This window comes from Nerophis lumbriciformis, linkage group LG11 (genome assembly GCF_033978685.3).
Source record: "Nerophis lumbriciformis linkage group LG11, RoL_Nlum_v2.1, whole genome shotgun sequence".
Classification (NCBI taxonomy): Eukaryota; Metazoa; Chordata; class Actinopteri; order Syngnathiformes; family Syngnathidae; genus Nerophis; species Nerophis lumbriciformis.
The window spans coordinates 50,715,474-50,738,327 of NC_084558.2; the positions used below are offsets into that span (position 1 = coordinate 50,715,474).

Genomic DNA, 22,854 nt, shown 5'->3' on the forward strand with positions numbered 1-22,854 from the left:
CCACCGTACACCTCAGAGTCATAAGTCGGTACTTGATCTATCTTAACTGTAAGCATGCTAACATTAGCATGCTAACTTTTTTTCAACCAATTTTACCACCGTACACCTCAGAATCATAAGTCGGTACTTGATCTATCTTAACTGTTAGCTTGCTAACATTAGCATGCTAATTTTTTTTCAACCAATTTTACCACCGTACACCTTAGAGTCATAAAAGTCGGTATGTGATCTACGTTAACTTTTTTTATTTTATTTTTTACCAATTTTACCACCGTACACCTCAGAATCATAAGTCGGTACGTGATCTATCTTAACTGTTAGCATGCTAACATTGGCATGCTAACTTTTTTTCAACCAATTTTACCACCGTGCACCTCAGAATCATAAGTCGGTACTTGATCTATCTTAACTGTAAGCATGCTAACATTAGCATGCTAACATTAGCATGCTAACTTTTTTTCAACCAATTTTACCACCGTACACCTCAGAGTCATAAGTCGGTACGTGATCTATCTTAACTGTAAGCATGCTAACATTGGCATGCTAACATTAGCATGCTAACTTTTTTTCAACCAATTTTACCACCGTACACCTCAGAGTCATAAGTCGGTACGTGATCTATCTTAACTGTTAGCATGCTAACATTGGCATGCTAATTTTTTTCAACCAATTTTACCACCGTACACCTCAGAGTCATAAGTCGGTACGTGATCTAGCTTAACTCTACCCATGCTAACATTAGCATGCTAACTTTTTTTCAACCAATTTTACCACCGTACACCTCAGAGTCATAAGTCGGTACGTGATCTATCTTAACTGTTAGGATGCTAACATTAGCATGCTAACTTTTTTTCAACCAATTTTACCACCGTACACCTCAGAGTCATAAGTCGGTACGTGATCTATCTTAACTGTTAGGATGCTAACATTAGCATGCTAACTTTTTTTCAACCAATTTTACCACCGTACACCTCAGAGTCGTATAAGTTGGTACGTGACATATGTTAACCGATAGCCGACTTCCTGTTTGTTTTCCGATATTGGTTCTTGAGTCGTTAATGGACGTCTCCAGCAATTTTTGCGTCGATATGTGGAAATGGTGGGCGGGGCTAATTTGTTATCAAATTTAAAAGGGGGCGCTGGAGAGCCAATTTCGACACTTAATTGTAGCATTTGAGGCTAACCTTCTAAAGGGTCCCGCGTGAGTCCCAGCTGGCTGATGATGTAACGAGGGATGTCGGTCTTGATGCCCTGGCCCACCTTGGCGTGGCCCTCAGCCGCCTCCAGGAGGTGGTAGAACTCCTCGGGGTCAAACTCCTGGACAATATCACAAACCCCCCCAAAAAATGAAAAAAGAAGTTTTCTTCACATTTGACTGTTTTTCATGAGGTGCTGGTCCAACACTCACCAGACATTCCAGCAGTCGAGCGGGTCGGGCGATGACGATGAGGATCTTCTTGGCCAGGTCTCGGATGAAGTTGACCTCCTCGCTCTCAGACCTCTCGGTGGACTGGACACCAGACAAGATGTCTTATTACTCCTGCTCAATAATGATCTTTAACACTTTTGGTTTTAGTTCACTGTTAATACTACACCACCTGAGCCGTGCTCACCCTTTAGAGCACAGCACTAGAAAATAGTTCTTCTCAGGTTCCTCTATGTTTACATTTTCACACTATTTTCTTACACTTTATTAAACATTTCTCACATATTTCTTATTTTTTACCTTCATTTGAAGAAGTTATTGTTCAGTGTTTAATGTGATTTGACTATTTTGTTGACATTGTTGGTGTTTTCCATGCTTGTGTTGACATTTCCTTTCTGCTTTGATAGCTGAGGGATTAGAATCAGAGCAATTCAATCCAATCCAATCGAACTTCATTGAATCGAATCCAATCCAATCCAATCCAATCAAATCGAACTCGAATGATTCGAATCGAATCCAATCCAATCAATCAAATGAATTGAATCGAACCCAGTCCAATCTAATAGAATCAAATCAAACCGAATCGAATACAATTCAATCGAAATCAATCCAATCTAATCCAATGAATCAAATGAATCCAATCGAACCCAATCCAATCGAATCAAACCGAACTAGATTGAATCAAATCGAATCCAATCCAATCCAATCCAATCAATCAAATTAAGCCAATCGAACCCAATCCAATCCAATCCAATCAATCAAATGAATCAAATCGAATCGAACCCATTCAAATCAATTCAATCAAATGAATCCAATCCATTCAAATCAATTCAATCAAATGAATCCAATCCAATCAAATCAAATCGAACTCGATTGATTTGAATCCAATCCAATCTAATCGAATCAAATCGAACCGAATCCAATCCAATCGAATCCAATCAATCAAATGAATCTAATCGAACCCAATCCAATCGAATCAAACCGAACTAGATTGAATCCAATCCAATCCAATCAATCAAATGAATCCAATCGAACCCAATCCAATCTAATTGAATCAAATAGAACCAAATCGAATCCAATTCAATCGAATACAATCAAATCGAATCGAATGCAATTGAATCAAATCCAATTCAATTCAATCGAATCGTATCGAATCCAATCAATCAAATGAATCGAATCGAATCCAAGCCAATTGAATCCAATCAATCATATGAATCGAATCCAATTGAGTCCAATCAATCAAATGAATCAAACCAAATCCAATCCAATCCAATCTAATCTAATCCAACCGAACTCGATTTAATCGAATCGAACTCAATCCAATCTAATCGAATCAAATCGAACCGAATTGAATGCAATTCAATCTAATCGAATCGAATCAATCAAATTAATCCAATCAAACCCAATCCAATCGAATCAAATCGAACTAAATCAAATCGAATCCAATGCAATCAATCAAATGAATCGAATCAAACCAAATCCAATCTAATCAAATCAAATCGAACCGAATCGAATCCAATTCAATCGAATACAATCAAATCTAATCCAATTTAATTCAATCCAATCAATCAAATTAATCCAATCCAATTGACTCCAATCCAATCAAACTTGATAAAAAGGAATCCAATCGAATCAAACTTGATTGAATCCAATCCAAACGAATCGAATGGAATCCAATCCAATCGAATCTAATCCAATCAATCAAATGAATCCAATCCAATCCAATCAAATCGAACTCGATTGAATCAAATCGAATCCAATCTAATCAATCAAATCCAATCAATCTAATTAATCGAATCAAACCCAATCCAATCTAATCGAATCAAATCAAATGAATCTAATCGAATCCAATCCAATCCATCAAATGAATTGAATCCAAACGAATCCAATCCAATCCAATCCGATTGAAATTGAATCAAATCGAATCAATTTGAATTACATTAATTTCAATTCAATTCTATTTCATTTGAAATAAAAATGTTTCCATTGAATATTGTTTTCCTCCTGGTCCTTCCATAAGAACCATCACTAATCTGGGGTGTGGAGTGGCAGGAAGTGGTGGTGACAGCAGGAAGAAGGAGTGGTCAGTACCTCCTGCACCAGCCTCTCCAGCTTGTCAGTCAGCTCACAGAAGTAGCTAGAAGTGATGAGGTCCTGCCGGCTCTTCTCCAGGCAGTCTCTGGCCAGCTCGATGATCTGATGGTGGGCGAAGCCCAGCACGCCGTCACCCAGCGGGAGGATCATCTCTGGAGAACTGCTGCGGATGATCTCCTGGATCTTCTCCTCCATTTGGGCCGTGGCCTGCCCGCACAGGTGGAGGAGCAGGCGGGGTGAGACGAAGACAAGGTGAGACAAAGACAAGGTGAGACAAAGGTGGGGTGAGACAAAGACGGGGTGAGACGAAGACAAGGTGAGACAAAGACAAGGTGAGACAAAGACAAGGTGAGACGAAGGCAGGGTGAGACAAAGACGGGGTGAGACAAAGACAAGGTGAGACAATGACGGGGTGAGACAAAGACAAGGTGAGACAAAGACAAGGTGAGACAAAGGCGGGATGAGACAAAGACAAGGTGAGACAAAGACAAGGTGAGACAAAGGCGGGATGAGACAAAGACAAGGTGAGACAAAGACAAGGTGAGACAAAGACAAGGTGAGACAAAGGTGGGGTGAGACAAGGATGGCGGCGTACCTTGGGGAAGCGCTCCTTGTAGACGTGGTTCATCATGATGATCTCGTGGTCGTAACAGGAAGGAGATCTCCCGGGACTGAAAACCAAAAAGACTTGGGGTGAGGATAACAATTTGAGACATATATATAAGTCAGTACGTGATCTACGTTAACTGTTAGCATGCTAACATGGGCATGCTAACTTTTTTTTTTTACCAATTTTACCACCGTACACCTCAGTCATATAAGTCGGTATGTGATATATGTTAACTGTTAGCATGCTAACATTAGCATTCTAACTTTTTTTTCAACCAATTTTACCACCGTACACCTAAAAATCATATGAGTTGTTGCGTGATATACGTTAACTGTTAGCATGCTAACTTTTTTTCAACCAATTTTACCACCGTACACCTCAAAATCATATGAGTTGGTGCATGATATATACCTTAACTGTTAGCATGCTAACATTAGCATGCTAACTTTTTTCCAACCAATTTTATTTAGCTTGTAGCTAATTGTAGCATTATAAAAAATAAATGCGATGAGAATAACAATTTGAGATATTTTACGGCGACGCTAGTCACCTGAGGCTGCGAGAGCGCGGCCGCATGGCGGCGGCGCGGCGACACTCGTCGGTGGAGATGCTCTCGGTGCAGAAGTGTTTGGACAGGAAGTGCAGTTCGTCGGGCGTGGGCTGGAAGGGCAGCTGGTGCAGCTTCTCCTGTGATGAACAGGACGACTGGAAATGAAACAAATATATATTTCCGCATGAAGAGAAAAGATTCAAGGCGGCATCTTCTTCTTCTCCGATTAGCTTACTAGCGCAGCAGAAGGAGTCGATGAGGACATTCCAATAACATCAAACATTTATCCATGAAAAGGTGGAGAAGCTGCTGAATATTTGGGGACCGAACGATTAGGTCCAATTCTGATTCGAGGGGTGACGATTCGATTCAGAATAGCTTCTTGATCCAACAAGATTCTCAATTGAACAAAATTTTCGATTGAACGATTCTTTTTTCAACATGATTCTCAATTCAACAAGATTCTTTTTTCAACACGATTCTCGCTTCGTGGTTCTCAATTCAACATGATTCTCGACTCAACACGATTCTTGATCCAACAAGATTCTCGATTCAACAACATTTTCGATTGAACGATTCTTTTGTCAACATGATTCTCGCTTTGTGATTCTCATTTCAACGTGATTCTCGATTCAACACGATTATTTTTTCAACACGTTTCTTGATCTAACAAGATTCTCGATTCAACATTTTCGATTGAACGATTCTTTTGTCAACATGATTCTCGCTTTGTGATTCTCAGTTCAACGTGATTCTCGATTCAATACGATTATTTTTTCAACACGATTCTTGATCTAACAAGATTCTCGATTCAACATTTTCGATCCAACGATTCTTTTTTCAACACGATTCTCGCTTCGTGATTCTCAATTCAACACGATTCTCATTTCAACGTGATTCTCGCTTCGTGATTCTCAATTCAACACGATTCTTGATTCAACACGATTCTCATTTCAACAAAATTTTCCATTCAACACAATTCTCCCTTCGTGGTTCTCATTTCAACGTGATTCTCGATTCAACACGATTTTTGCTTCGTGATTCTCAATTGAAAAATATTCTCGATTCAACACGATTTTTGATCCAACAAGATTCTCATTTCAACAACATTTTCGATTCAACACGATTCTTTTTTCAACACGATTCTCGATTCAACAAAATTTTCAATTCAACACGATTCTTTTTTCAACACGATTCTCGCTTCAATACGGTTCTCGAATCAACATGATTCTTGATTCAACGCAATTCCCGACTCAATACGATTCTTGATTCAACAAGATTCTCAATTCAACACGATTCTTTTTTCAACACGATTCTCAATTCAACACGATTCTTTCTTCAACAAGATTCTCAATTCAACACGATTCTTTTTTCAGCACGATTCTCGTTTCGTGATTCTCAATTCAATAATATTCTCGATTCAAAACGATTCTTGATCTAACAAGATTCTCGATTCAACGATTCTTTTTTCAACACGATTCTCAATCAACACGATTCTTTCTTCAACAAGATTCTCAATTCAACACGATTCTTTTTTCAAAATGATTCTCGCTTCAACACGATTCTCGTTTCGTGATTCTCAATTCAATAATATTCTCGATTCAACACGATTCTTGATCTAACAAGATTCTCGATTCAACGATTCTTTATTCAACAAGATTCTCAATTCAACACGATTCTCGCTTCAACACGATTCTCGTTTCGTGATTCTCAATTCAATAATATTCTCGATTCAACAAGATTCTTGATCTAACAAGATTCTCGATCAACAACATTTTCGATTTAACGATTCTTTTTTCAACACGATTCTCCCTTCGTGATTCTCATTTCAACAGGATTCTCGATTCAACAGGATTTTCGCTTCATGATTCTCAATTCAAAAATATTCTCGATTCAACACGATTCTTGATCCAACAAGATTATCATTTCAACAAAATTTTCGATTCAACACGGTTCTTTTTTCAACACGATTCTCGCTTCAATACGGTTCTCGATTCAACACGATTCTCGACTCAACCCGATTCTCGATTCAACACGATTCTCGTTTCGTCATTCTCAATTCAACAACATGTTCGATTCAACACGATTCTCATTTCAACAAAATTTTCGATTCAACAATTATTTTTTTCAACACGATTCTCCCTTTGTGGTTCTCATTTCAACGTGATTCTCGATTCAACACGATTTTTGCTTTGTGATTCTCAATACAATAATATTCTCGATTCTTGATGCAACAAGATTTAAATTTCAACAACATTTTTGATTCAACACGATTCTTTTTTCAACACGATTCTCGCTTCGTGGTTCTCAATTCAATAATATTCTCGATTCAACACCATTCTTGATCTAACAAGATTTTCGATTCAACACCATTCTTGATTCAACAATATTTTTGATTCAACAATTCTTTTTTCAACACGATTCTCCCTTCGCGGTCCTCATTTCAACCTGATTCTTGATTCAACACGATTCTCGGTTTGTGATTCTCAATTCAATAATATTCTCGATCCAACAAGATTTTAATTTCAACAAAATTTTTGATTCAACATGATTCTCGATTAAACAAAAAAATTTAATTCAACACGATTCTTGCTTCAATAAGGTTCTCGAATCAACATGATTCTTGATTCAACACAATTCTCGACTCAACACGATTCTCGATCCAACAAAATTTTCAATTGGACGATTCGTTTTTCAACATGTTTCTCAATTCAACGCGATTCTTTTTTCAACACAATTCTCGCTTCGTGATTCTCGATTCAACACGATTCTTGATCCAACAAGATTCTCAATTCAACAAAATTTTCGATTCAACGATTCTTCAACACGATTTCCGCTTCAATACGGTTCTCGATTTAACACGATTTTCCCTTCGTGATTCTCAATTAAAAAATATTCTCGATTCAACACGATTCTTGATCCAACAAGATTCTCATTTCAACAACATTTTCGATTCAACACGATTCTTTTTTCAACAAGATTCTCGATTCAACAAAATTTTCAATTCAACACAATTCTCGCTTCAATACGGTTCTCGAATCAACATGATTCTTGATTCAACGCAATTCCCGACTCAACAAGATTCTTGATTCAACAAAATTTTCGATTGAACGATTCTTTCTTCAACACGATTCTCAATTCAACACGATTCATTTTTCAATACGATTCTCGCTTCAACACGATTCTTGTTTCGTGATTCTCAATTCAATAATATTCTCGATTCAACAAGATTCTCGATTCAACAATTCTTTTTTCAACACGATTCTCCCTTCGTGACTCTCATTTCAACGTGATTCTTGATTCAACATGATTTTCGCTTCGTGATTCTCAATTCAAAAATATTCTTGATTCAACACGATTCTTGATCCAACAAGATTCTCATTTCAACAAAATTTTCGATTCAACACGATTCTTTTTTTCAACACGATTCTCGCTACAATACGGTTCTCGTTTCGTGATTCTCAATTCAAAAATATTCTCGATTCAACACGATTCTTGATCCAACAAGATTCTCATTTCAACAAAATTTTCAATTCAACACGATTCTTTTTTCAACACGATTCTCGCTTCAATGCGGTTCTCGATTCAACATGATTCTCGACTCAACCCGATTTTCGATTCAACAATTCTTTTTTTCAACACGATTCTCCCTTTGTGGTTCTCATTTCAACGTGATTCTCGATTCAACACGATTTTTGCTTTGTGATTCTCAATTCAATAATATTCTCGATTCTTGATGCAACAAGATTTAAATTTCAACAACATTTTTGATTCAACACGATTCTTTTTTCAACACGATTCTCGTTTCGTGATTCTCAATTCAATAATATTCTCGATTCAACACCATTCTTGATCTAACAAGATTTTCGATTCAACACCATTCTTGATTCAACAAAATTTTCGATTCAACAATTCTTTTTTCAACACGATTCTCCCTTCGCGGTCCTCATTTCAACGTGATTCTTGATTCAACACGATTCTCGGTTCGTGATTCTCAATTCAATAATATTCTCGATCCGACAAGATTTTAATTTCAACAACATTTTTGATTCAACACGATTCTCGATTCAACAAAAAATTTAATTCAACACGATTCTTGCTTCAATACGGTTCTCGACTCAACACGATTCTTGATTCAACAAAATTCTCGATCCAACAAAATTTTCAATTGGACGATTCGTTTTTCAACATGTTTCTCAATTCAACGCGATTCTTTTTTCAACACAATTCTCGCTTCGTGATTCTTGATTCAACACGATTCTTGATCCAACAAGATTCTCAATTCAACAAAATTTTCGATTCAACGATTCTTCAACACGATTTCCGCTTCAATACGGTTCTCGATTTAACACGATTTTCCCTTTGTGATTCTCAATTAAAAAATATTCTCAATTCAACACGATTCTTGATCCGACAAGATTCTCATTTCAACAACATTTTCGATTCAACACGATTCTTTTTTCAACACGATTCTCGATTCAACAAAATTTTCAATTCAACACGATTCTCGCTTCAATACGGTTCTCGAATCAACATGATTCTTGATTCAACGCAATTCCCGACTCAACACGATTCGTGATTCGACAAAATTTTCGATTGAACGATTCTTTCTTCAACACGATTCTCAATTCAACACGATTCATTTTTCAATACGATTCTCGCTTCAACACGATTCTTGTTTCGTGATTCTCAATTCAATAATATTCTCGATTCAACAAGATTCTCGATTCAAGAATTCTTTTTTCAACACGATTCTCCCTTCGTGACTCTCATTTCAACGTGATTCTTGATTCAACATGATTTTCGCTTCGTGATTCTCAATTCAAAAATATTCTTGATTCAACACGATTCTTGATCCAACAAGATTCTCATTTCAACAAAATTTTCGATTCAACACGATTCTTTTTTTCAACACGATTCTCGCTTCAATACGGTTCTCGTTTCGTGATTCTCAATTCAAAAATATTCTCGATTCAACACGATTCTTGATCCAACAAGATTCTCATTTCAACCCGATTTTCGATTCAACAATTCTTTTTTTCAACACGATTCTCCCTTTGTGGTTCTCATTTCAACGTGATTCTCGATTCAACACGATTTTTGCTTTGTGATTCTCAATTCAATAATATTCTCGATTCTTGATGCAACAAGATTTAAATTTCAACAACATTTTTTATTCAACACGATTCTCGTTTCGTGATTCTCAATTCAATAATATTCTCGATTCAACACCATTCTTGATCTAACAAGATTTTCGATTCAACACCATTCTTGATTCAACACGATTCTCGGTTCGTGATTCTCAATTCAATAATATTCTCGATCCAACAAGATTTTAATTTCAACAACATTTTTGATTCAACACGATTCTCGATTCAACAAAAAATTTCATTCAACACGATTCTTGATTCAACGCAATTCTCGACTCAACACGATTCAACAAAATTTTCAATTGAACGATTCGTTTTTCAACATGTTTCTCAATTCAACACGATTCTTTTTTCAACACAATTCTCGCTTCGTGATTCTCGATTCAACACGATTCTTGATCCAACAAGATTCTCAATTCAAGAAAATTTTCGATTCAACGATTCTTCAACACGATTTCCGCTTCAATACGGTTCTCGATTTAACACGATTTTCCCTTCGTGATTCTCAATTCAATAATATCCTCGATTCAACACCATTCTCAAAAGTTTATTTTTTTAAATAAAATGCTTTTTTAATTTTTTATTTATTTATTTATTTATTTTTACTTTTTTTTAAATTTATTTTTGCAAATCATGAATGGAATTAGAATTGGGATAAATAACAACTGCTGTTGGGATGTGAATCAACGTCATGTAAATACTGCACATTATTATTGTATTAAACTACTGTAGTTGTTTGTACTACATTCTATTGTATCGTTTTTACACATTATTTATTATCCAAACGTTAGATTTTTTTTTTTAAAGGCACAGAACCAATTAAAAACTGGGGCATGTTGAAGAAAAATGGTGGAAAAGTGCTCACAGAGACGGTGGAGCTGGGTGTGTTGGTGCCATATCCGGAGGAGGGAAGGGAGGCCAGGGACCAGCGGCGACCATCGCTCCTAACACACAAGACACACACACACTCTTCAACATAACATAGGAATAAAAAAGACACACTCGACAGCACCAATGGCACTTTTCTGTGTGTCTTTATGGGCTAATAAATGATAAAAATATATGTTTTAATGTCAGCATTCTTGCTTTGTTGTCCATACTAAAAAGGAGCTTGAATGTGTTTTGTTGCACCCTACAAAGTGTTTATACGGTAAGTAATATACTCATTACACAGTAACTGTTTATTTGTAATATTCATATTGGTTGTAGTTTTCATTACTACATTTAGAGGTGTTGAAATCGCCATGTAAAACTGCTAATGCTACCCAGTAGCATGTATATGGCAAATCCAATGTAGATTAGCATGGCGCTAGTGCTTTTCGAAATGTGGAGCCTTACATTTGGGCGCTTTCTATCAGGCATGCTTGCTTTTTCGAGGAAGCTGAATGTGTTTCGTTGCGCCCTACAAAGTGTTTATACTGTAAGTAATGTGTTTTGTTGCCCAACTGTTAGATTGTAACATTCATCTTTGCTGTAGTTTTCATTACTAAATTTGGAGGGGTGTTGAAATCGCCATGTAAAATCGCTAATGCTAATCGGTAGCATGTATACGGCAAATCCAATGTAAATTAGCATGGAGCTAGCACATTCTGAAAAGTGGAGCCTTACATTTGGGTGCTTTCTATCAGGCATGCTTGCTTTTTCGTCTCGCTAGAAAGTAGCTTTTTCCAGGAAGCTGAATGTGTTTCGTTGCGCCCCACAAAGTGTTTATACTGTAAGTAATGTGTTTTGTTGCCCAACGTTTAGATTGTAACATTCATCTTTGCTGTAGTTTTCATTACTAAATTTGGGGGTGTTGAAATCGCCATGTAAAATTGCTAACGCTAATCGGTAGCATGTTTATTGCAAATCCAGTGTAGATTAGCATAGCGCTTTTTGAAAAGTGGAGCCTTACATTTGGGCGTTTTCTATGAGGCATGCTTTCTTTTTCGTTTTAGGAGAAAGTAGCTTTGTCCGGGAAGCTGAATGTGTTTCGTTGCGCCCTACAAAGTGTTTATACTGTAAGTAATGTGTTTTGTTGCCCAACTGTTGGATTGTAACATTCATCTTTGTTGTAGTTTTTACTACTAAATTTGGGGGTGTTGAAATCGCCATGTAAAATCCTTAATGCTAATCGGTAGCATGTTTATGACAAGTCCAGTGTAGATTAGCATGGCGCTAGCGCTTTTCGAAAAGTGGAGCCTTGCATTTGGGCGCTTTCTATCAGGCATGCTTGCTTTTTCGTCTTGCTTTTTCCAGGAAGCTGAATGTGTTTCGTTGCGCCCTACAAACTGTTTATACTGTAAGTAATGTGTTTTGTTGCCCAACTGTTAGATTGTAACATTCATCTTTGCTGTAGTTTTCATTACTAAATTTGGGGGGTGTTGAAATCGCCATGTAAAATCGCTAATGCTAATCGGTAGCATGTATACGGCAAATCCAATGTAAATTAGCATGGAGCTAGCACATTCTGAAAAGTGGAACCCTACATTTGGGTGCTTTCTATCAGGCATGCTTGCTTTTTCGTCTTGCTAGAAAGTAGCTTTTTTCCAGGAAGCTGAATGTGTTTTGTTGCGCCCTACAAACTGTTTATACTGTAAGTAATGTGTTTTGTTGCCCAATTGTTAGATTGTAACATTCATCTTTGTTGTAGTTTTCATTACTAAATTTGGAGGGGTGTTGAAATCGCCATGTAAAATCGCTAATGCTAATCGGTAGCATGTATACGGCAAATCCAATGTAAATTAGCATGGAGCTAGCACATTCTGAAAAGTGGAGCCTTACATTTGGGCGCTTTCTATCAGGCATGCTTGCTTTTTCGTCTTGCTAGAAAGTAGCTTTTTTCCAGGAAGCTGAATATGTTTCGTTGCGCCCCACAAAGTGTTTATACTGTAAGTAATGTGTTTTGTTGCCCAACTGTTAGATTGTAACATTCATCTTTGCTGTAGTTTTCATTACTAAATTTGGAGGGGTGTTGAAATCGCCATGTAAAATTGCTAACGCTAATCGGTAGCATGTTTATTGCAAATCCAGTGTAGATTAGCATGGCGCTAGCGCTTTTCGAAAAGTGGAGCCTTACATTTGGTCGCTTTCTATCAGGCATGCTTGCTTTTTTGTCTTGCTAGAAAGTAGCTTTTTCCAGGAAGCTGAATGTGTTTCGTTGCGCCCTACAAAGTGTTTATACTGTAAGTAATGTGTTTTGTTGCCCAACTGTTAGATTGTAACATTCATCTTTGTTGTAGTTTTCATTACTAAATTTGGGGGTGTTGAAATCGCCATGTAAAATTGCTAATGCTAATCGAGAGCATGTTTATGGTAAATCCAATGTAGATTAGCATGGCGCTAGTGCTTTTCGAAAAGTGGAGCCTTACATTTGGGCGCTTTCTATCAGGCATGCTTGCTTTTTCGTCTTGCTTTTTCCAGGAAGCTGAATGTGTTTCGTTGCGCCCTACAAACTGTTTATACTGTAAGTAATGTGTTTTGTTGTCCAACTGTTAGATTGTAACATTCATCTTTGCTGTAGTTTTCATTACTAAATTTGGGGGGTGTTGAAATCGCCATGTAAAATCGCTAATGCTAATCGGTAGCATGTATACGGCAAATCCAATGTAAATTAGCATGGAGCTAGCACATTCTGAAAAGTGGAACCCTACATTTGGGTGCTTTCTATCAGGCATGCTTGCTTTTTCGTCTTGCTAGAAAGTAGCTTTTTTCCAGGAAGCTGAATATGTTTCGTTGCGCCCTACAAAGTGTTTATACTGTAAGTAATGTGTTTTGTTGCCCAACTGTTAGATTGTAACATTCATCTTTGTTGTAGTTTTCATTACTAAATTTGGGGGTGTTGAAATCGCCATGTAAAATCGCTAACGCTAATCGGTAGCATGTTTATTGCAAATCCAGTGTAGATTAGCATGGCGCTAGCGCTTTTCGAAAAGTGGAGCCTTACATTTGGGCGCTTTCTATCAGGCATGCTTGCTTTTTCGTCTTGCTAGAAAGTAGCTTTTTTCCAGGAAGCTGAATATGTTTCGTTGCGCCCTACAAAGTGTTTATACTGTAAGTAATGTGTTTTGTTGCCCAACTGTTAGATTGTAACATTCATCTTTGTTGTAGTTTACATTACTAAATTTGGGGGGTGTTGAAATCGCCATGTAAAATCACTAATGCTAATCGGTAGCATGTTTTTGGCAAATCCAATGTAGATTAGCATAGCGCTAGCGCTTTTCGAAAAGTGGAGCCTTACATTTGGGCGCTTTCTATCACGCATGCTTGCTTTTTCGTCTTGCTAGAAAGTAGCTTTTTCCAGGAAGCTGAATATGTTTCGTTGCGCCCTACAAAGTGTTTATACTGTAAGTAATGTGTTTTGTTGCCCAACTGTTAGATTGTGACATTCATCTTTGTTGTAGTTTTCATTACTAAATTTTGGGGTTTTGATATCGCCATGTAAAATCGCTAATGCTAATCGGTAGCATGTTTATGGCAAATCCAATGTAGATTAGCATGGCGCTAGCGCTTTTTGAAAAGTGGAGCCTCACATTTGGGTGCTTTCTATCAGGCATGCTTGCTTTTTCGTCTTGCTAGAAAGTAGCTTTTTCCAGGAAGCTGAATATGTTTCGTTGCGCCCTACAAAGTGTTTATACTGTGAGTAATGTGTTTTGTTGCCCAACTGTTAGATTGTAACATTCATCTTTGTTGTAGTTTTCATTACTAAATTTGGGGGTGTTGAAATCGCCATGTAAAATCGCTAACGCTAATCGGTAGCATGTTTATTGCAAATCCAGTGTAGATTAGCATGGCGCTAGCGCTTTTCGAAAAGTGGAGCCTTACATTTGGGCGCTTTCTATCAGGCATGCTTGCTTTTTCGTCTTGCTAGAAAGTAGCTTTTTTCCAGGAAGCTGAATATGTTTCGTTGCGCCCTACAAAGTGTTTATACTGTAAGTAATGTGTTTTGTTGCCCAACTGTTAGATTGTAACATTCATCTTTGTTGTAGTTTTCATTACTAAATTTGGGGGTGTTGAAATCGCCATGTAAAATTGCTAATGCTAATCGAGAGCATGTTTATGGTAAATCCAATGTAGATTAGCATGGCGCTAGTGCTTTTCGAAAAGTGGAGCCTTACATTTGGGCGCTTTCTATCAGGCATGCTTGCTTTTTCATCTTGCTAGAAAATAGCTTTTTCCAGGAAGCTGAATGTGTTTCGTTGCGCCCCACAAAGTGTTTATACTGTAAGTAATGTGTTTTGTTGCCCAACTGTTAGATTGTAACATTCATCTTTGCTGTAGTTTTCATTACTAAATTTGGAGGGGTGTTGAAATCGCCATGTAAAATTGCTAATGCTAATCGGTAGCATGTATACGGCAAATCCAATGTAAATTAGCATGGAGCTAGCACATTCTGAAAAGTGGAGCCTTACTTTTGGGCGCTTTCTATCAGGCATGCTTGCTTTTTCGTCTTGCTAGAAAATAGCTTTTTCCAGGAAGCTGAATGTGTTTCGTTGCGCCCCACAAAGTGTTTTTACTGTAAGTAATGTGTTTTGTTGCCCAACTGTTAGATTGTAACATTCATCTTTGCTGTAGTTTTCATTATTAAATTTGGGGGGTGTTGAAATCGCCATGTAAAATCGCTAATGCTAATCGGTAGCATGTATACGGCAAAACCAATGTAAATTAGCATGGAGCTAGCACATTCTGAAAAGTGGAGCCTTACATTTGGGCGCTTTCTATCAGGCATGCTTGCTTTTTCGTCTTGCTAGAAAGTAGCTTTTTCCAGGAAGCTGAATGTGTTTTGTTGAGCCCTACAAAGTGTTCATACTGTAAGTAATGTGTTTTGTTGCCCAACTGTTAGATTGTGACATTCATCTTTGTTGTAGTTTTCATTGCTAAATTTGGGGGGTGTTGAAATCGCCATGTAAAATTGCTAATGCTAATCAAGAGCATGTTTATGGCAAATCCAATGTAGATTAGCATGGCGCTAGCGCTTTTCGAAAAGTGGAGCCTTACATTTGGGTGCTTTCTATCAGGCATGCTTGCTTTTTCGTCTTGCTAGAAAGTAGCTTTTTCCAGGAAACTGAATGTGTTTCGTTGCGCCCTACAAAGTGTTTGTACTGTAAGTAATGTGTTTTGTTGCCCAACTGTTGGATTGTAACATTCATCTTTGTTGTAGTTTTCATTACTAAATTTGGGGTTGTTGAAATCGCCATGTAAAATCGCTAATGCTAATCGGTAGCATGTATATGGCAAATCGAATGTAGATTAGCATGGCGCTAGCGCTTTTCGAAAAGTGGAGCCTTACATTTGGGCGTTTTCTATCAGGCATCCTTGCTTTTTCGTCTTACGAGAAAGTAGCTTTTTCCAGGAAGTCGAATGTGTTTCATTGCGCCCTACAAAGTGTTTATACTGTAAGTAATGTGTTTTGTTGCCCAACTGTTAGATTGTAACATTCATCTTTGCTGTAGTTTTCATTACTAAATTTGGAGGGGTGTTGAAATCGCCATGTAAAATTGCTAATGCTAATCGGTAGCATGTTTATGGCAAATCCAATGTAAATTAGCATGGAGCTAGCACATTCTGAAAAGTGGAGCCTTACATTTGGGCGCTTTCTATCAGGCATGCTTGCTTTTTCGTCTTAGGAGAAAGTAGCTTTTTTCCAGGAAGCTGAATGTGTTTCGTTGCGCCCCACAAAGTGTTTGTACTGTAAGTAATGTGTTTTGTTGCCCGACTGTTGGATTGTAACATTCATCTTTGCTGTAGTTTTCATTACTAAATTTGGAGGGGTGTTGAAATCGCCATGTAAAATCGCTAATGCTAATCGGTAGCATGTATACGGCAAATCCAATGTAAATTAGCATGGAGCTAGCACATTCTGAAAAGTGGAGCCTTACATTTGGGCGCTTTCTATCAGGCATGCTTGCTTTTTCGTCTTAGGAGAAAGTAGCTTTTTCCAGGAAGCTGAATGTGTTTCGTTGCGCCCTACAAAGTGTTTATACTGTAAGTAATGTGTTTTGTTGCCCAACTGTTAGATTGTAACATTCATCTTTGTTGTAGTTTTCATTACTAAATTTGGGGGTGTTGAAATCGCCATGTAAAATCGCTAACGCTAATCGGTAGCATGTTTATTGCAAATCCAATGTAGAGTAGCATGGCGCTAGCGCTTTTCGAAAAGTGGAGCCTTACATTTGGGCGCTTTCTATCAGGCATGCTTGCTTTTTCCTCTTGCAAGAAAGCAGCTTTTTCCAGGAAGCTGTATGTGTTTCGTTGCGCCCTACAAAGTGTTTATACTGTGAGTAATGTGTTTTGTTGCCCAGCTGTTGGATTGTAACATTCATCTTTGTTGTAGTTTTCACTACTAAATTTGGGGGTGTTGAAATCGCCATGTAAAATCGCAAATGCTAATCGGTAGCATGTTTATGGCAAATCCAATGTAGAGTAGCATGGCGCTAGCACTTTTCGAAAAGTGGAGCCTTACATTTGGGCGCTTTCTATCAGGCATGCTTGCTTTTTCGTCTTGCTTTTTCCAGGAAGCTGAATGTGTTTCGTTGCGCCCTACAAACTGTTTATACTGTAAGTAATGTGTTTTGTTGCCCAACTGTTAGATTGTAACATTCATCTTTGTTGTAGTTTTCATTACTAAATTTGGGGGGTGTTGAAATCGCCATGTAAAATCACTAATGCTAATCGGTAGCATGTTTTTGGCAAATCCAATGTAGATTAGCATAGCGCTAGCGCTTTTCAAAAAGTGGAGCCTTACATTTGGGCGCTTTCTATCAGGCATGCTTGCTTTTTCGTCTTGCTAGAAAGTAGCTTTTTCCAGGAAGCTGAATATGTTTCGTTGCGCCCTACAAAGTGTTTATACTGTGAGTAATGTGTTTTGTTGCCCAACTGTTAGATTGTAACATTCATCTTTGTTGTAGTTTTCATTACTAAATTTTGGGGTTTTGATATCGCCATGTAAAATCGCTAATGCTAATCGGTAGCATGTTTATGGCAAATCCAATGTAGATTAGCATGGCGCTAGCGCTTTTTGAAAAGTGGAGCCTCACATTTGGGTGCTTTCTATCAGGCATGCTTGCTTTTTCGTCTTGCTAGAAAGTAGCTTTTTCCAGGAAGCTGAATATGTTTCGTTGCGCCCTACAAAGTGTTTATACTGTGAGTAATGTGTTTTGTTGCCCAACTGTTCGATTGTAACATTCATCTTTGTTGTAGTTTTCATTACTAAATTTGGGGGGGTGTTAAAATCGCCATGTAAAATCGCTAACGCTAATCGGTAGCATGTTTATTGCAAATCCACTGTAGATTAGCATAGCGCTTTTCGAAAAGTGGAGCCTTACATTTGGGCGCTTTCTATCAGGCATGCTTGCTTTTTCGTCTTAGGAGAAAGTAGCTTTTTCCAGGAAGCTGAATGTGTTTCGTTGCGCCCTACAAACTGTTTATACTGTAAGTAATGTGTTTTGTTGCCCAACTGTTAGATTGTAACATTCATCTTTGCTGTAGTTTTCATTACTAAATTTGGGGGGTGTTGAAATCGCCATGTAAAATCGCTAATGCTAATCAGTAGCATGTATACGGCAAATCCCATGTAAATTAGCATGGAGCTAGCACATTCTGAAAAGTGGAGCCTTACATTTGGGCGCTTTCTATCAGGCATGCTTGCTTTTTCGTCTTGCTAGAAAGTAGCTTTTTTCCAGGAAGCTGAATATGTTTCGTTGCGCCCTACAAAGTGTTTATACTGTAAGTAATGTGTTTTGTTGCCCAACTGTTAGATTGTAACATTCATCTTTGTTGTAGTTTTCATTACTAAATTTGGGAGTGTTGAAATCGCCATGTAAAATCGCTAACGCTAATCGGTAGCATGTTTATGGCAAATCGAATGTAGATTAGCATGGCGCTAGCGCTTTTCGGAAAAGCGGAGCCTTACATTTGGGCGCTTTCTATCAGGCATGCTTGCTTTTTCGTCTTGCTAGAAAGTAGCTTTTTCCAGGAAGCTGAATGTGTTTTGTTGCGCCCTACAAAGTGTTCATACTGTACGTAATGTGTTTTGTTGCCCAACTGTTAGATTGTAACATTCATCTTTGTTGTAGTTTTCATTACTAAATTTGGGGGGGGGTGTTAAAATCGCCATGTAAAATTGCTAATGCTAATCGGTAGCATGTTTATTGCAAATCCAGTGTAAATTAGCATGGCGCGAGCGCTTTTCGAAAAGTGGAGCCTTACATTTGGGCGCTTTCTATCAGGCATGCTTGCTTTTTCGTCTTGCTAGAAAGTAGCTTTTTCCAGGAAGCTGAATGTGTTTTGTTGCGCCCTACAAAGTGTTCATACTGTACGTAATGTGTTTTGTTGCCCAACTGTTAGATTGTAACATTCATCTTTGTTGTAGTTTTCATTACTAAATTTGGGGTTGTTGAAATCGCCATGTAAAATCGCTAATGCTAATCGGTAGCATGTATATGGCAAATCCCATGTAAATTAGCATGGAGCTAGCACATTCTGAAAAGTGGAGCTTTTACTTTTGAGTGCGTTTCCATCAGCTTTGTTGACATGGAAAATCACAACATGATGAAAACGTTTGACCGCCAGGTGCTGAGTCCGACGGAACCTGGTCGGTACCGCTAAAAGTACCGAATGTGGCACCCCTCCCTCGGCGTGAACAACGCGACGCGGTGAATGGCGTCTCACCTTCGTGCAAAGGAGAAATGAGCGGAGGCGCTGGGAGAGAAGTTCCTGGGACTATCCTGTGGACTGGAGCCTGAAGAGACAAACATCAAGACTAAAGAATGCAACAAAAAACAATGGCGGTCAGGGGCCAGACTCACCTGTCAGGGACGAGAGCGGCGAGTGCGGTCGGGGGAGACCCGTCGACTGTCCGCTTCCGATCAGACTCTTTCTGTTGCTGGTTCTGCAGCTGCGGAGGCAAAGCGGGCAAATATCAAGGACCGCAATTGTCGAGGACCCGCAGCCAGACCAAGGAAGTGGAACTATCCGAACCTGGGCAGGTTTGTTAACGCCAGAAGACTAAACAAGTCAACAGGTGTGTCTAAGTAAGGGACATAAATGAATGACCCCCTCTCCAGACACCTTTTCTTTGAACTGTTTTGTAACCAAAGGCGACGGCTGTTTACGACCCCTGAGCCCTTTAGAAACATCTGTTGCCATGTAATCAGGGAAAGTCCAAATAAAAGAGGAGGCGTACAATCTTTTGTCAGAGCGTAGTGGGACACTGTGCAAAGAGTACAGTTCAGACGTTTCTCCTCAATTGAGCTAAATTGAATTCTGTCTCTGTTTAATTCCTTGCTTCTTGTCTTGTTTAATAAATGTCATCAGTGTTTCCTCCAGAAGGTCTGATCTTTGTCCATGTGATGTCAGATGAAACAAAAATGGAGCTGTTTGGCCACAATACCCAGCAATATGTTTGGAGGAGAAAAGGTGAGGCCTTTAATCCCAGGAGCACCATTCCTACCGTCAAGCATGGTGGTGGTAGTAATATGCTCTGGGTTTGTTTTGCTGCAAATGGAACTGCTGCTTTACAGAGAGTAAATGGGACAATGAAAAAGGAGGATTAGCTCCAAGTTCTTCAGGACAAGCTAAAATCATCAGCCCGGAGGTTGGGTATTCAGTAATATACAGTATATATACATATATATATATATATATATATATATATATATATATATATATATATATATATATACATTTATATATTATATATACATATATGTGATATATACGTATATATATACATATATATATATACATATATATGTATATATATATATATATACGTATATATACATATATATATGTATATATATACGTATATATGTATATATATATATATATATATATATATATACGTATGTATATATATATATATATATATATACGTATATATATATATATATATATGTATATATATATATACATATATACGTATATATATATATACATATATTATATATATATATACACGCGCATATATATATATATATATATATATATATACACATACATATATATATATATATATATATATATATATATATATATATATATATATATATATATATATATATATATATATATATATATATATATATCCCAAAGACAACAGCCTAAGAAAAGTATTCAACAAGAACAACATTAAATTGAGCTACAGCTGCATGAACAATATACGACAAATCATCTCAAACCACAACAAAACAATTGCAAATGAGCCGTCGGCCCTCAGACAGAGCGACTCCAAAACCAACAAAGGATGTAATTGTCGAAAGAAACCTGATTGCCCCCTCAACGGGGGGTGCTTACAAACATCAGTTGTCTACCAATCTAAGGTAATACGCAAGGACATTAACACATCCGACACATATGTAGGATTAACCGAGGGAGAATTCAAAACCAGATGGAACAATCACAAGGCTTCTTTCAGGAACAAAAACCTGCGAAATACCACAGAACTCAGCAAACACATTTGGGACCTCAAAGACAATAATGTTGAATATTCAATAACATGGCAAATTCTTGCATCCAGCACACCTTACAATAGTGGTAATAAAAGATGCAACCTATGCTTGAAAGAGAAACTGTTTATTATCTACCGTCCAGACCTGTCATCCCTCAACAAGCGCAGCGAAATTGTAACAACATGCCGCCATAGACGGAAACACCTCCTAGGTAACACATGAGCCAATCACCACGCCCCTACGCCAGCCTGTACCCACCCACTCTGTGCCCTATATAAACCATGGTATGCGAATGCTCCCATTAAAATCTCCTGACGATTGAGGGTACCCCCCCTCATGAAACAGGCCTGTAGAGATGAAATAGTCTTGTGATTTTTTTCCCACACATACATATATATATATATATATATATATATATATATATTTATTTTTTATACTTAATTATTTATTCCAACTGTGTGTTGTTGTGTGATGGACTCCACACAGCAGTTGTTGTTGTTGTTGTGTAATCGCTGATCCCAATGATTGAAGTTTGCGCATCCACTTAATACCAAATGTAATACCTTACATGGTTTATCATGTCCAAAAAGGTTGCGTGTCACGTACCAACCATGTGTGTTGGCTTTCAGTGTTGGTTTTTGTTCATTGGCACCAAGGCTGTTGGGACCTGGGCCATATAAATTGATGCTACGCTCGTATCACTTCAGAATAAAACAGTCATTGACCGACATTACTGTGGAAGACAAATCAGAAAGAAAAGGTTTGATGGAGCACTTGACATTTATGCAGAGTGACAACAGCGCCCTGACAGCAACTACCCTTCTCCACTCCCCGTGGAAACGCACCAGTCGGCAGTCGACGCCATCGCGGAGGTCACGCCCGCCGCATTTTGACACTGCCGAGCGCCGCACATTTCCACATGTGTCGCACGCAAGCTACGGTCATCGGGAAACCTTTAATAATGATTTGGAGTGCATGAGACAGTGGACGTTAGGGCTGAAAACTATCACGATAAACCTGTTTTATATCCGGCAAAATCCATCATAATCCATATTGTCAACACAAGCATGGACAACAATGTCAACAAAATAGTCAAATCACATGGAATATGTAACAATAAGCTCTTAAAATGAAGGAATATGTAAGAAATGTTTAGTAAAGTGTAAGAAAATAGTGTAAAAATGTAAACGTAGAGAAACCCGATAACTATTTTCTGCAGGTTTAGTGGCAGGAAGTTACGGCTGTGCTCTAAAGGGTGAGCACGGCTAAGGCGGCGTGGTGTTGCCAAATTTCAACAGTAAACTGTGTACTTAAACCAAAGCAAAACTGCTCGCCTGTTGATTATTTTAGACCAAGAGTGTCCAAAGTGCCGCCCAAAACTGTTTTTTTTTATTTAAAAAAATCTTATAACAAAAAAACAAAAACGTAAACAATGGAATAAAAGAGCAAATATGTCAAATGTAAGGAGAAAAAGTTGCAGCGTTGACTCTCATAACACAAAGCGGCTATAAACCTGTCATTGCTCCAAAAATAATAATGAATCAAAATCAATGTTGTTATGGATTATTAAATTACTTCACTTCAAATGTTCCACT

General features: G+C 37.9%; 1 protein-coding gene across 5 annotated transcripts in view; it reads right to left on the reverse strand.

Annotated features, from left to right (window-relative positions):
- Nucleotides 1-22,854, reverse strand: part of mast4 (microtubule associated serine/threonine kinase family member 4) — a 302,344-nt gene that overhangs the window by 62,192 nt on the left and 217,298 nt on the right. For 4 of the 5 annotated variants that reach the window (XM_061966300.1, XM_061966298.1, XM_061966302.1 and 1 more), the window contains 8 exons: nt 19,616-19,704; nt 19,479-19,548; nt 10,696-10,774; nt 4,681-4,835; nt 4,116-4,191; nt 3,518-3,727; nt 1,409-1,510; nt 1,185-1,317 (listed from right to left, as the gene is read on the reverse strand). In XM_061966300.1, coding sequence (XP_061822284.1) covers nt 1,185-1,317; nt 1,409-1,510; nt 3,518-3,727; nt 4,116-4,191; nt 4,681-4,835; nt 10,696-10,774; nt 19,479-19,548; nt 19,616-19,704 — 914 coding nt within the window. The remainder of the gene's footprint in view (nt 1-1,184; nt 1,318-1,408; nt 1,511-3,517; nt 3,728-4,115; nt 4,192-4,680; nt 4,836-10,695; nt 10,775-19,478; nt 19,549-19,615; nt 19,705-22,854) is intronic. The other variant, XM_061966299.1, reaches the window with a different exon arrangement.